Raw genomic sequence first — 15,811 nt, 5'->3', positions numbered from 1 at the left:
CTAAACGACTACCGCCCCGTAGCACTCACTTCCGTCATCATGAAGTGCTTTGAGAGACTAGTCAAGGACCATATCACCTCCACCCTACCTGACACCCTAGACCCACTCCAATTTGCTTACCGCCCCAATAGGTCCACAGACGACGCAATCGCAACCACACTGCACACTGCCCTAACCCATCTGGACAAGAGGAATACCTATGTGAGAATGCTGTTCATCGACTACAACTCAGCATTTAACACCATAGTACCCTCCAAACTCGTCATCAAGCTCCAGACCCTGGGTCTCGACCCCGCCCTGTGCAACTGGGTACTGGACTTCCTGACGGGCCGCCCCCCAGGTGGTGAGGGTAGGTAACAACATCTCCACCCGGCTGATCCTCAACACTGGGGCCCCACAAGGGTGCGTTCTGAGCCCTCTCCTGCACTCCCTGTTCACCCACGACTGCGTGGCCATGCAAGCCTCCAACTCAATCATTAAGTTTGCGGACGACACTACAGTGGTAGGCTTGATTACCAACAATGACAAGACGGCCTACAGGGAGGAGGTGAGGGCCCTCGGAGTGTGGTGTCAGGAAAATAACCTCACAATCAACAAAACAAAGGAGATGATTGTGGACTTCAGGAAACAGCAGAGGGAACACCCCCCTATCCACATCGACGGGACATTAGTGGAGAGGGTAGTAAGTTTTAAGTTCCTCGGCGTACACATCACGGACAAACTGAATTGGTCCACCCACACAGACAGCGTTGTGAAGAAGGCGCAGTAGCGCCTCTTCAACCTCAAGAGGCTGAAGAAATTCAGCTCGTCACCAAAAGCACTCACAAACTTCTACAGATGCACAATCGAGAGCATCGGGCTGTATCACCGCCTGGTACGGCAACTGCTCCACCCACCACCGTAAGGCTCTCCAGAGGGAATTGAGGTCTGCACAACGCATCACTGGGGGCAAACTACCTGCCCTCCAGGACACTTACACCACCCGATGTCACAGGAAGGCCATGAAGATCATCAAGGACAACAACCACCCGAGCCACTGCCTGTTCACCCCGCTATCATCCAGAAGGCGAGGTTAGTACAGGTGCATCAAAGCAGGGACCGAGAGACTGAAAAACAGCTTCTATCTCAAGGCCATCAGACTGTTAAACAGCCACCACTAACATTGAGTGGCTGCTGCCAACATACTGACTCAACTCCAGCCACTTTAATAATGGAAATTGATGTAATACATGTATCATCACTAGCCACTTTAAACTATGCCACTCTGTTTACATACCCTACATTACTCATCTCATATGTATATACTGTACTCGATACCATCTACTGCATCTTGCCTATGCCGTTCTGTACCGTCACTCATTCATATATCTTTATGTACATATTCTTTATCCCTTTACACTTGTGTGTATAAGGTAGTAGTTGTGGAATTGTTAGTTAGATTACTTGTTGGTTATTACTGCATTGTCGGAACTAGAAGCACAAGCATTTCGCTACACTCGCATTAACATCTGCTAACCATGTGTATGTGACAAATAAAATTTGATTTGTGTCTAATAAAACCAATGATTCACATAGTAAAATCATGTCCTACACTAGTCCAGTGGTTCCCAACCAGGGGTACTTCAGGGGTACTCCAGCCAGAGCAAAATTCAGTTGGTGGTACAGTAACTTAAAAAGGTTGGGAATCACTGCCGTAGTCCAACGGTATATGTTCAGTTTCTTACATTTAGTTTGACAATATTATTTTTTTAGAAAGAACTACAAAATAAGCCCAGTTATTTCAATTCTAGATATGTATTAATTGTTCAGAGAAAGACAACCTATGCTCCATATTGTTTTATTATTTTGCTCTAACCCAAACATGGTGACAGAGCAGATTAATCTTCATGAGTAGACAGCAGAAAGGTGATTCTACCTGCACAATCTGTCTTGCTACAATCAGACAGACACACACAGAGAAAATGTCTGAAGGCTGATCATTAGAGCAAAACACTGGTCTTTACAACTTTCTCTCATATATATATATATATAAATAAATAGAAGTTCTATAACCTCTTGGTTCTGAAACGGAGGGGATAGGAGTCGCCCAGTGATCCAAATAACACTTGTGAAATGCCTTTTCTTGTGGAAATACAAGAGCACCATCATAGGACAGTCTATCCTTTCAAAGCTGCAATTTGTAACTTTTTGGACCAAATTCACATAGAAATGTTTAGTTATAGAGCAGTCATTGAAAACAAGTCTAAGAAACAGTAGATCTGTTCTGTGTGCCAAAGTTTCATTTTTGCATCTTACTTTGTTTGGTACACCAGCTGAAAATACAACACTTTTGGTTATTTAAGATATATTTCACAGCGGTTTAGATGGTACAATGATTCTCTACACATTACTTGTTTTGTCAAACTTAAATTAGGTTAACTATTAGAATTTTAGCAACCAGGAAATAGCAGAGCGATTTCTGTATAATGCACCTTTAAAACCCTCATAAACCAAGTGCTTGGGGGGGTTAGAGGGACATTCAGTGGGCATTTAAGACTGGCTGGCTGACTGCTCACTCATCAGCACTTAGCAAAAACGCAATAGACCCTGCTCTTCATGCAAAAAGCACAAAACTTGTACAGCAATATAATTATTTATATTGAATATGGAAGACAAGATAATGCAAGAGAGAGGCTGAGTGAAAGGACAGAATGATCATACATTGTCCATTTCTAAAGCATATTAAAACATCAATTACCGTATCTCATCTAAAAGTAGTGCCAGACAATCATAACTAATTGTTATCTGGAAAATCTGAGTTTTCTGCTACAATACTGGTGTTGAGGAAAAGTTGAACTTTCACATCCTACATAAAATATGCAATGACAGACAAGAGTTCACAGTTCATACACACAACAGAACCTAAGTGTTGGTAAACTCATCTGTAGCCTGACAGCAATTTGGACCACAGCAGGCAGAGCAGGTTTAAAATAAAATATTAACCTGTCATTATTAAGCCATTTATTAAGTTAATTAATATTAAACTTTGACATACAATAAATAAGCGTAGAAGACAGACATCAGACCATTTGTCAAATGTAGGGCAGATCATTGGACCATCACTAAACAACCTTTGACATGGTGGCTTCGTTGTTGAGGTCAAAGTTGAACAATTTACAGTCTTAAAGAATGTCCAGCTCCTCTGTAAGGTGGTGGGTGGAGTGGGCATTATTATTTTGTTAAGGATTGTGTCCAGCGCCACCGTGCCCCACTGTTTCTCCCAGCATTCTCCTTTTTACTTAGTGACAGCGTGGATTCCATGTGCTAGGTATCCCACGTTACCGGAGGTGACACCTGCCATGGAGATTCTACCATCTTTGGTCATGTATACTGAAAACTCCTTAGTCAGACGCTCAACCTGGGGTAGACACACACAAACACCTGGAGTCAATGCAATTTATCATTATACTAGAACTTAATTCCAACTGATGAATATGACCAACATTAATATAATAAATGTCATAAGGTTATAAGGTACAGGTGTGGATATAAAGAGTGGGTGTGGTCGTTTGTGTGTACCTGTTCAGGCTTGAGGCCTGTGAAGCAGAACATGCCTATTTGGTCGATTACATGCTGCCAGTTGTGAGTGGAGCCCTCACTCTTCAGGTTGGCTGCCAGCTGCTCCCTCATCTTGATGATGCGGTTGGCCATGCCGTGGACCTCCCCCAACCTGTGTAGAGAGAGGTTAATCAGGGGGGGTTGATGAGGAAACAGAATGGAAGTTGTGTGTAGAGACAGGAGACCACTCCAAAGAGAACTCCGATACCTTCCTAGGCAGTCAGCTAGATTATAAAATCACAGCATCAGTGAAATGGGCAAACAACATTTGTGTGTGTGTGTATACACACTTACCATATTTTATAAAGGTCTGGTGTGTTGAGAATAGTGGCAGCAATTCTGGCTCCATTCATTGGAGGGTTGGAGTAGATTGGCCGGATCAGAATCTTCAGCTGAGACTCCACCCTCTTAACTTCCTCGGCATCGTTACACACCACAGTGAACCCTCCCACTCGCTCACCTGTCAAAACACATGGGTAAGATACCATACCGGTGGGAGTTTTTTTTTTTACCCTTCTAATATGAGATTTTGTGTGTATGTATATATATAATGAGACCGACCGTAGAGGCCCATGTTCTTAGCGAACGACTGCGACAGGACAATGTTGTGGCCCTGCTCGATGAAGTGACGAACAGCCCAGGCATCACGATCAATATCTCCACTGGCAAAGCCCTGGTAGGCCATGTCAAAGAACACCAACAGGTCCCTTTTCTGAAGGAACAGCAGAACAGGGGAGGAGTTATTATTAAGACCGTGTGTGTAAATAGTTGTCTGGCACAGTAAAGATGTCAGTCTTCACACAAAACACCTGTAGGCACTGGGCAGTAAAGCTCTTCAGCAGTAGAGTCCCAATAGTGACAGAGACTTTAGCCAGTTAGGGCATTTACAGAGAAATCACCATTGAGGTATTTCATATCTATGGTAAGCACACTCACCTTCACCAGGTCAGCGATCTCTTTCCACTGCTCAGGCTTGGGGTCCACACCGGTGGGGTTATGGGCACAGGCATGCAGCATGATCACACTCTTTTCTGGCATTTTCTGTATCAGAGGGAAAATAGTGTTACACTAACATTCAAATCAGAGTCATGACGGAAATAGACCCCCACACCTTAACCTTATAAAGTCAACATAACAATATAAAAACAGATCACAAGACGTGGTAATGGTCCTCCATGTCAGTGTGGAATCATACAACCCCCCCCTTTCCCATCCCTCTCTCACAGAGATGTCGTCGAGCGCCCCGTTGAAGTCGAAGCCGCAGGTGGAGGGGTCGTAGTAGCGGTAGGCTTTCAGCTGCATGCCAGCATCTCTGAAGATGGGTGTGTGGTTCCCCCAGGAGGGCTTGGGCAGGTACACGTCACGGGACGCACTGTGGAAACGAGACTAGAGAAAAATATAATGAATTAACTGACTGACACCATACACACTCCGCAGTACTACCGGTATGAAGATATTGTTTTATAGAACACAATCATTTGTAATGAATATATATTATAGAGAAGGCAGTCATTTTAGACATGTATAGGCTGGTGCACTGTTCTAGGGGGCTAAGGGCCCAAATGCAACCGTGGCAGTGTAGGTGCATTCATTCTCTTCCTGTTTAGCTGCTAAAAGAGGTGGGTCTTTACCAGGAAGTTGGCTCCGATGCACAGTGAGCCGGTTCCTGAGATGGTCTGGACAGTGATGTTCTAAAGAGAGGAGAGAGATGTTAATAGCATTTCTGTTGTTCACTGAACACACCGACAGCAAATGTGCTTCCAAGCTACCATCCACACATCCACTCACCCTGCCACTCTTGAGGACCTCGCTGTCAGCCCCCAGGGCTAGCAGAGCGCAGGACTTGGTGAAGTCCCCCAGACCACCGATGGCCAGATACTCCTTATCCAACTGCTTAGAAGAAATCAGAGCCTCTGCCTGGAGAGGGTCGGGGAGGATGGTAGAGAAATAGTGAGTGGGAGGGGAAGTAGAAAGGTTTTTAATGATTACATTTTCTCAGCATACACTTCATGACTGATCCAAAGCCCTGCCAAATCAGAGCTAATAGCGTAACACACAGTTGGGGTTTAGCAGGGCTGTATGAGATGAGCTCAGAACGACTATGCAGAAATACTGTTGATGTCTAACACATGGGTCTGCTGGAGCCTGCACCTCAAACTTACATACAAAAAGTATGCAAACACACATCCACAAAGTAATAGAGGTTCAATATGGGTATACATTATACGAGTTAAGCTCAGGATGATCGTGCAGAAATTAGAGGTCGACCGATTAATCTGAATGGCTGATTATTTAGGGCCGATTTCAAGTTTTCATAACCATCGGAAATCGTTATTTTTGGACACCGATTTGGACGTTTTTTTTTTTTTTTACACCTTTATTTAACTAGGCAAGTCAGTTAAGAACACATTCTTATTTTCAACGACGGCCTAGGAACGGTGTGTTAACTGCCTCGTTCAGGGGCAGAACGACAGATTCTTACCTTGTCAGCTCGGGGGGGATTCAATCTTGTAACTTTACAGTTAACTAGTCCAACGCTCTAACCACCTGCCTTACATTGCACTCCACGAGGAGCCTGCCTGTTATGGGAATGCAGTAAGAAGCCAAGGTAAGTCGCTAGCTAGCATTAAACTTATCTTATAAGAAAAACAATCAATCATAAATCACCAGTTAACTACACATGGTTGATGATATTACTAGTTTATCTAGCGTGTCCTGCGTTGCATATAATCGATGCGGTGCGCATTTGCGAAAAAGGACTGTCATTGCTCCAACGTGTACCTAACCATAAACATCAATGCCTTTCTTAAAATCAATACACAAGTATATATTTTTAAACCTGCATATTTAGTTAATATTGCCTGCTAACATGAATTTCTTTTAACTAGGGAAATTGTGTCACTTCTCTTGCAACAGAGTCAGGGTAGATGCAGCAGTTTGGGCCACATGGCTCGTTGCGAAATAATTTGCCAGAATTTTACGTAACTATGACATAACATTGAAGGTTGTACAATGTAACAGGAATATTTAGACTTTTGGCGTGCTAATAGCGTTTCAATCGGTGACGTTACTCGCTCTGAGACTTAGAGTAGTTGTTCCCCTTGCTCTGCAAGGGCCGTGGCTTCTGTGGAGCGATGGGTAACGAGGCTTTGAGTGTGGCTGTTGTCGTTGTGTTCCTGGTTCGAGCCCAGGTAGGGGCAAGGAGAGGGACGGAAGCTATACTGTTACACTGGCAATACTAAAGTGCCTATAAGAACATCCAATAGTCAAAGGTATTTGAAATACAAATGGTATAGAGAGAAATAATCCTATAATTCCTATAATAACTACAACCTAAAACTTCTTACCTGGGAATATTGAAGACTCATGTTAAAAGGAACCACCATATGTTCTCATGTTCTGAGCAAGGAACTTAAACGTTAGCTTTCTTACATGGCACATATTGCACTTTCACTTTCTTCTCCAACACTTTGTTTTTGCATTATTTAAACCAAATTGAACATGTTTCATTATTTATTTGAGACTAAATTGATTTTATTGATGTATTATATTAAATAAAAAAAAGTGTTAATTCAGTATTGTTGTAATTGTCATTATTACAAATACATTTTTACATAAAAATAAAAAATAAAATATATATATAAATAATAATAAATAAAATACAAATAAATAAATATATATATATATATATATATTTTATTAATTTTTATGTATTTATTCATTTTATTTGTATTTATTTATTTATTTATTATTATTTTTTTTTTTTTTATTTTTTTTTTTTTATTATTTTTTATTTATTTATTTATTTATTTTTAATTATTATTATTATTTTTTTTAAATCGGCCGATTAATCGGTATCTGCTTTTTTTGGTCCTCCAATAATCAATCGGTTTCGGCGTTGAAAAATCATAATCTGTCGACTTCTAGCAGAAATGCACCCATCAGAAACACACAGGCCTGCAACTCCACAAAAGCTTGTATAGTGAGAATCAGCTCAAAAACATGAAACCACCTTCTTCACGCTTCTACGTGTTTGTTAACAGATCCGGTTCTTACATAAAAGGGCTAGTAGCCGTGTGACTGGATTAGCCTTTCCCCAATGCTGAGCCCGGGATTACAAAACAATAAGAGCCGGCGTATCTACTCACCTTTCCTCTGAGGAGTGAGCCTCAATATGAATGGCTGGGTGATAGTGGGGATAGTTATCTTGTCCCTGTGTGTGTGAAAGCCTGGGTAGTTACACTGGTTGTCATGGTATTCCTACCTTGCGGACACAATCGAGCACAAAGGGTTTGCCGTGGTCGTCCCTGTAGGCCCCCACCCCCAGGTTCATCTTCTTCGGGCTGGTGTCCCTCTTGAAGGCCTCCGACACCCCCAGGATGGGGTCAGGGGGCCCCATCTGCACTCCACCCCACCATGAACTGCAACAGAAGGGAGGGGGAGAAACAAACAGAAGCAGCTTAATTTATCATTTTGCAGACTTGTGTTCTTATTTGTTTGATAGTGGACGAGTTTCTTTTTCTAAATCACTCAGTGTAGGCTTATATTTCTCCAAGAAACTGGACTTAAAATAAAAGACTAAAACTCAACGGTAAACAGTTCTATACTCTGCTCAAGAAACGGTTGCTCTCACCCAACCAGAGGAGAGTAGCACCAACCACCCACAGTAGACCAACACTCTGGACTATGACCTGGTGAATGCCTGGTCATCCCCCAGTCCCTGCACAGCGAAAAGCCACACACACACACTACAAAATCACCACTACACACAGCTGAAGTCTGTCGAGGTGAAGGGCCCGGGTTGGATGGCATTAGGGGGAGTCAATAAAAGGGAGGAGATGTACTGCACTAAATACATGAACATTTCTCTCCATCGCCACTACACTACCAGAATGACATCTCTAAAGGGCAGGGGGAGAGTGGTTGAAACAAAGGCAACGATTGGTTCTTTGAAATTCAGAACACATTCATTCATCATATCTTTGGATCCAGTCATTACAGCCTGATCTTCCTTTCACACTGACCCCACCAAGCTGATTATCCATCCAATACTTTACACTTCCCTTTCCACAGCCACACACACGAAGGTCAGGCACTGCAAACATATGCTCTCACACACGAAACGATTATCTCCCCTTGTATGGAATGTGTCTTATGAGGAGGAAAGAACAGAAAATTAGCAGGGGCCCAGTTCAGGAACTAATAGAATTACACACACACACACACACACACACGACCTTGCCCCTGACCTCATCCACATGACCTCTGAAAGAGGGGCAAGCAGGGCCTCTAATCTTACACATTCCTCTCACTGCTGTACTGGAGGCTATAGGCCTGCTGAGGCTTAACTAGAGATCCATTTAGAACATTGCATGGAAAAAATGTAAGTTCACAGCAAGACTCCCAACAGAGAATCACGTGTTTTAGACAGCCTACATTTCTATTGGAGCCTTCTGTAATAATGAACTCACTAAAACCGTGTTGTGTCTGATGCTACTCACCAGTGCGTACTGGTACAGTAGTATGTTTTGATATGTCAATGTAGTGGTGAGCCACTATGACGTGAGCAGTGACACTCTGCAGCTCACTGAGATTCAGGTTCAACGGTTGTGTTCAAACACCCTGGAAATCACAGCAATAGTTAGAGCCGAATGCTTCGCAAAGGGCAGCAACGCCAAGACCGCAACATGAGAATATAGACAAGAATGACGACATGACACCCACATCGAGTTTTAGGGAACACACTGAACCAGTCACCTGTCATAGAGCCTGTTTACATAGCATTATAGAACATCCTTATAGAACGCCTATTGTCCAAAATCAAAAAGATTTCAGGTGACTAAAATTGAACACTCAGCTGGTCAGAAACATTGGGACTGCACATTAAAATCAGATCCTCAATCAGTAAAACTGAATACTTGTTATCGGATTCTGACAAATATGTTAGTGAGAGAAAAACCTGGGTATATTATCAGCGAACTACATACACAAAGAACCTTTGTACATTTTAACTTGTGAGATGTCTCGCAAATATAAATATGCTTGGTAAACACTTCATAGGCCAGGGAGTACAGTGACTGAGTCCTATTTATGCCACGATGACAGCACCAATGAGGGCCATCCAATGTTGAGTCACAGACTTGAATTTAGCCTGCTAATGGCCTAAAATGCACTTGAATAAAGAACGAAATAATTTTTTAATGAGAATAATGTAACTCGGCGCACGGTTTTCTAACAAAACCCGACAGTGATGCAGAGTGTATTTGGTGATGCTTTTCGAACACAGCCTGTTTTCCAGATATGTGAAGCGGTATCTTATAAGTGAGAAACAGAGTTTGCCCTCCAAATGGAAAGAGAAAGGACACCGGTTACTGTCGTCACATCTCAGTAGAAACCGGGACATCCCGTGGCCAATCAACGACCAGGGGCCTGCACACGATAACCAATGATCACGCTAGATTTAGGTTGTTACGGTATGCGAGGGAGATCAAACCGAGAAAATATGTCGAATCTCAAAGGCTAAATGACACTGCGACCCTAAAATATAAAAAATATTTTCATAAATTTTCCTTTCACGGGAAATACTGAATGATCACTATATGTTGACAACATACAGATTGTCTGCCACTGAAATCTGAATAATATTTTTACAGATCCACCAAATAACAGTATCAGTATCCATAGTTGGAAAGTAACCTTGCGAAGTTCGACTGTCAGTGAACTGGTTGAGCCTTGAAGTCTACAAAGTATAACTTGACCAATCCCAAAAATATGAACGGGAAATTTCTGTCACGACAAGCGGCGGATGGATGAATGCGAGTTTCAGTCAGTTAGCAAATGTAATTTAAATATTAGGTAGATAGCTAAACTACGGTGAGAGACGTAAGTGCATGACCGCTTCGGACCCCATTCAGTAAACTTGAAGTTAGGCCACTTGAGTCATTGCGGCATGGCTAGCTAGCTAACTAAGTGCTGCTAGCTATTCATTCAATGGCAAACTACCAAAGTAGCTACGTGTCAGACATGACAGTGCAGATATTGCATGTATTACCTGTTACGTGTAGACAAAACTCCCAGGGACGGGGAGAAAGTCCCAATACTGGAGATCACCTTGCCGGACTTCAACAGAGACATGGTTGAATCGAGGCGCAGAATGGCAGAAAAAGCAAAGAGTGATCATATGAATCGGAGGGATAACAGACACACAAGCTTCTTTCTTCTTAGATGAGGTTTAACTGCGGTTGGCGTCCGATAAATGTTGCATTACCGCCACCTACTAGACTGGAGTATAACTCCTTTATCCTTCAAAAATATATACAGTGCCTTGCGAAAGTATTCGGGCCCCCTTGAACTTTGCGACCTTTTGCCACATTTCAGGCTTCAAACATAAAGATATAAAACTGTATTTTTTTGTGAAGAATCAACAACAAGTGGGACACAATCATGAAGTGGAACGACATTTATTGGATATTTCAAACTTTTTTAACAAATCAAAAACTGAAAAATTGGGCGTGCAAAATTATTCAGCCCCTTTACTTTCAGTGCAGCAAACTCTCTCCAGAAGTTCAGTGAGGATCTCTGAATGATCCAATGTTGACCTAAATAACTAATGATGATAAATACAATCCACCTGTGTGTAATCAAGTCTCCGTATAAATGCACCTCCACTGTGATAGTCTCAGAGGTCCGTTAAAAGCGCGGAGAGCATCATGAAGTACAAGGAACACACCAGGCAGGTCCGAGATACTGTTGTGAAGAAGTTTAAAGCCGGATTTGGATACAAAAAGATTTCCCAAGCTTTAAACATCCCAAGGAGCACTGTGCAAGTGATAATATTGAAATGGAAGGAGTATCAGACCACTGCAAATCTACCAAGACCTGGCTGTCCCTCTAAACTATCAGCTCATACAAGGAGAAGACTGATCAGAGATGCAGCCAAGAGGCCCATGATCTCTCTGGATGAACTGCAGAGATCTACAGCTGAGGTGGGAGACTCTGTCCATAGGACAACAATCAGTTGTATATTGCACAAATCTGGCCTTTATGGAAGAGTGGCGAGAAGAAAGCCATTTCTTAAAGATATCCATAAAAAGTGTCGTTTAAAGTTTGCCACAAGCCACCTGGGATACACACCAAACATGTGGAAGAAGGTGCTCTGGTCAGATTAAACCAAAATTGAACTTTTTGGCAACAATGCAAAACGTTATGTTTGGTGTAAAAGCAACACAGCTGAACACACCATCCCCACTGTCAAACATGGTGGTGGCAGCATCATGGTTTGGGCCTGCTTTTCTTCAGCAGGGACAGGGAAGATGGTTAAAATGGATGGGAAGATGGATGGAGAGAAATACAGGACCATTCTGGAAGAAAACCTGATGGAGTCTGCAAAAGACCTGAGACTGGGACAGAGATTTGTCTTCCAACAAGACAATGATCCAAAACATAAAGCAAAATCTACAATGGAATGGTTAAAAAATGAACATATCCAGGTGTTAGAATGGCCAAGTCAAAGTCCAGACCTGAATCCAATCGAGAATCTGTGGAAAGAACTGAAAACTGCTGTTCACAAATGCTCTCCATCCAACCTCACTGAGCTCGAGCTGTTTTGCAAGGAGGAATGGGAAAAAATGTCAGTCTCTCGATGTGCAAAACTGATAGAGACATACCCCAAGCGACTTACAGCTGTAATCGCAGCAAAAGGTGGCGCTACAAAGTATTAACTTAAGGGGGCTGAATAATTTTGCACACCCAATTTTTCTGTTTTTGATTTGTTAAAAAAGTTTGAAATATCCAATAAATGTTGTTCCACTTCATGATTGTGTCCCACTTGTTGTTGATTCTTCACAAAAAAATACAGTTGTATATCTTTATGTTTGAAGCCTGAAATGTGGCAAAAGGTCGCAAAGTTCAAGGGGGCCGAATACTTTCGCAAGGCACTGTATATACAGTATATTCAAAATTATTCAACAAATACCTTACCATCTAACACTACACTCACAAAAAGTAGTAATAAATACCATAGTTCACTATTTAAATATATTTAGTGCGACTTCAGGCCAACAGCCTGAAAGGATGGGACACCACCACTTAACACACCATGTAATTCTTCTGATGTCATAACTCGCACACCCAAATACCTCTCTACAGCTGCTACCACAATCTCTATTTTGTGCAAATTACATTCTATCCCTGCAGTACAGTGGATAACCATTACTATAAAGGGCAAAAATCCAATCTTACTGAAACATATATCACTTGTTATTTTATTCCTCTGTACTGGTACACATCTACTACTCACACCAGTCCTCTCAGGATCCCTCCCCCTTGACCGCTCTTAACTCTACTTTCTTCACTGCCTCAGCATATGACAACTTCTGCACTACTCTAACCCTGGAAACCTCAACCTGACTCTCTCCCATTGGACAATTCTGATCTCCAGCCCCATGGGCACCCCTGCAATTAACACATACCACTACTTTCCCCAAATGCTACGCATTCCTTTGTCTCATGCACTTCTGCACAATTCTCACACCTAGGAACCTCCCTCCTACACACTGCTGCCACATGCCCATAAGTTGAACACCTGTAACAACGTAATGTAGTCGGCACAAAAGCTAGTACAGGATAACTCATATATCCTAACATCACTTGTCGGGCAAAGACTTAACATCAAAACTCAAAAGTACAGACAATAACTCACTCACGCCACGCTGTCTGCGACACACCAAACAACGAGCATCACATACACCGGGAATCTTCCCCTTCAGTTGGTCAGCTTTCACATTTACTGCTACCCCAGAAATCACTACTTTCAATGGCGCCCTTTTCTTGAGAGCAAAACAATTCACATCTCTTGCCCCCATTCGTTTAACGCCTGCTCCCTCTGGCCAGCAGAAGACCACATCTGGTTACCCTCACCAATTCCACAGCACCCAACTCTGTTTTCACCTACCCTGAAACATCAAATGGATCAGCCAAAAGGCAAGGGTCCACTTTTTCCAAAAACTTCACTCCTACTGTCACAGACTCATCCTTATCCTGACCATCGGTGCAAGCCTCGGGCTCCGAGAACTTCACCACACCTACCACCTCCAATACTTCACCCTCATTCACTTCCATTTCTCCTCCTGTCTTCAGCTCACTCTGCTTACACTTTCTACCATTCTTCTTTAACAAACCATCTCCCTTTTTTCCTCCATTTTTAACCGACTCAGGCTCAACCTCTTCCTCCCTCTCTCTCTTAGACCTCCTCTGGCTCTTTTTTTCCCCTCCATTCCTCCTCCGTATTCCAAGTATAACTCTCCTTATGATAATACTGCACTTCTCCTGACACATCTTGTTATTGCCTTGTCAAGTGACGCCATTTAACCGGCTGTCACAATCTTCATACAATCAGCATGAACTCCTCAGGATGTAGCGCTCAACAGTGCATCCCACTTGTAAAGCCAGGGGGGAAAGTGCTCAGGTTTTCTTCTTCTATGGTATTTTAGCGGTCCGCCAACAAATGTTAGAGTTGTATGCCGCCACCAAATGGACGGGGGTGAATAAATTCAATCGCCACTGTAGAAGAGTGTGTTTAAAGTGGAGGGAGTACATGGCTTAGCATGTCTCTCAAGGAGGCTAAAAAGATATTCTGGCTTGAAAAAGTTTTATATTTTCAGAAGGAGTCAGGTAATTGGTCAAGGGAGGAGGATTGGAGGTAAAGAGAGAGGAGGTTGAAAAGACTGAGGGTGGCGCAGAGGATGGGCTTGACTCTGTTGAAGCTAGCAATAACAAGGGAGGGGGTATGTCGATGAAGATTGGTGCCAAGTTCAAACAGAGTGAGCCGGACGCCACTTCGAGCTCTGGAGGTGAAATGTTAGGAGTAGAAGGTCATCTGAGAGGCTCGGAGCCTACATTAATGGACATGGTTATGATAGGTTTTGTCCAGTGGGAGTGATATCTTTAAAGAGGGCGGAACCAGGCCTTTTGGCTGATCTATGGGAGGTTGCAGGTTGGGTAGAAAAGTTGGTGGGTGCTGTTGAGCTGGTGAAGGTAACCCAAAGTTGACTTTTAATGTTTGTTTATGTTTCATCAGAGGGAACAAGCGCTCCGTGCGAGGCAACTTGGGTAAATATATGTTTTTTGCTTTGCTCTTAGGAACAGGGCATCATTGAAAGGAGTGATTTCTGGGGTGGCGTTAAATGTGGAGGTGGAGCAATTGAAGTTGAAGATTCCTGGTGTTTGTGACACCCGCCGTTTGGTGCGATGCAGACCCGGTGGTAAGCGTGGTGAAATAGAGGAGTCACTGTCAACTTTTTGAGTTGTTTATGCAAAAAGGTCAGGATATATCAGTTATCCTGTTAGAGCGTTTGTGCAGAAACCACTGCGTTGTTTCAGGAGCACCATTTATGGTCATGTCACAGTAGTGTGTGAAGGGAGAGACCAAGATGTGAGAAGTGTGCAGGGGGGCATGGAAAAGAGGATTGTGTAGTTTCAGTGGATAAAGTTGTGTAGGTCAACTGTAGGGGTGTACATGTTGCTGGGGATCAGAAGTGTCCGGTTCGAGAGTGGCAGGTTGAGGTGGCTTGAGTCAGAGTAGTGCAGAAGGTGTCTTATGCTGAGGCAGTGAAGAAAGTAGAGGACAATGGGTCAAGACTGAGGGGATGAGAGGATTCCTGTGAATTGTAGATCTGTGACAGCACAGAGGAATAGACCAATGAGCGATACAGTGCCTTTGGAAAGTATTCAGACCTGTTGACTTTTTCCACATTTTGTCACGTTACTTTTCCCACATTTTGTCACGTTGAAATGTACAATTTTGTCACATTTACATAACTATTCAGACCCTTTAATCAGAACCTTGTTGAAGCACCTTTGACAGCAATTACAGCCTCAAGTATTCTTGGGTATGACACTACAAGCTTGGCACACCTGTATTTAGGGAGTTTCCCCCATTCTTCTATGCAGATCCTATCAAGCTCTGTCAGGTTGGATGGGGAGCGTTGCTGCACAGCTATATTCAGGTCTCTCCAGAGACGTTCGATCGGGTTCAAGTCCGGGCTTTGGCTGGGCCACTCAAGGACATTCAGAGACTTGTCTCGAAGCAATTCCAGCGTTGTCTTGGCTGTGTGCTTAGGGTCGTTGTCATGTTGGAAGGTGAACCTTAGCCCCAGTCTGAGGTCCTGAGCGCTCTAGAGTAGGTTTTCATCAAGGATCTCTCTGTACTTTGCTT

General features: G+C 43.0%; 1 protein-coding gene across 1 annotated transcript; it reads right to left on the bottom strand.

Moving 5' to 3' along the window:
- Positions 1-1,821: 1,821 nt before the first annotated feature.
- Positions 1,822-10,840, bottom strand: LOC110506579 (aspartate aminotransferase, mitochondrial). The gene is made up of 10 exons (XM_021586307.2): positions 10,649-10,840; positions 7,862-8,018; positions 5,386-5,514; positions 5,229-5,288; positions 4,822-4,983; positions 4,534-4,638; positions 4,159-4,309; positions 3,892-4,057; positions 3,559-3,709; positions 1,822-3,397 (listed from the first exon to the last, which is right to left on the bottom strand). The coding sequence occupies exons 1-10, from the start codon at positions 10,729-10,731 to the stop codon at positions 3,275-3,277; spliced, it is 1,287 nt and encodes a 428-aa protein (XP_021441982.2). The 5' UTR covers positions 10,732-10,840; the 3' UTR covers positions 1,822-3,274.
- Between the last annotated feature and the right edge of the window lie 4,971 nt (positions 10,841-15,811).

Source organism: Oncorhynchus mykiss, chromosome 26, assembly GCF_013265735.2.
Source record: "Oncorhynchus mykiss isolate Arlee chromosome 26, USDA_OmykA_1.1, whole genome shotgun sequence".
NCBI lineage: Eukaryota > Metazoa > Chordata > Actinopteri > Salmoniformes > Salmonidae > Oncorhynchus > Oncorhynchus mykiss.
The sequence above is the reverse complement of the archived record's forward strand: the minus strand, read 5'-3'. Positions and strand labels throughout refer to the sequence as shown.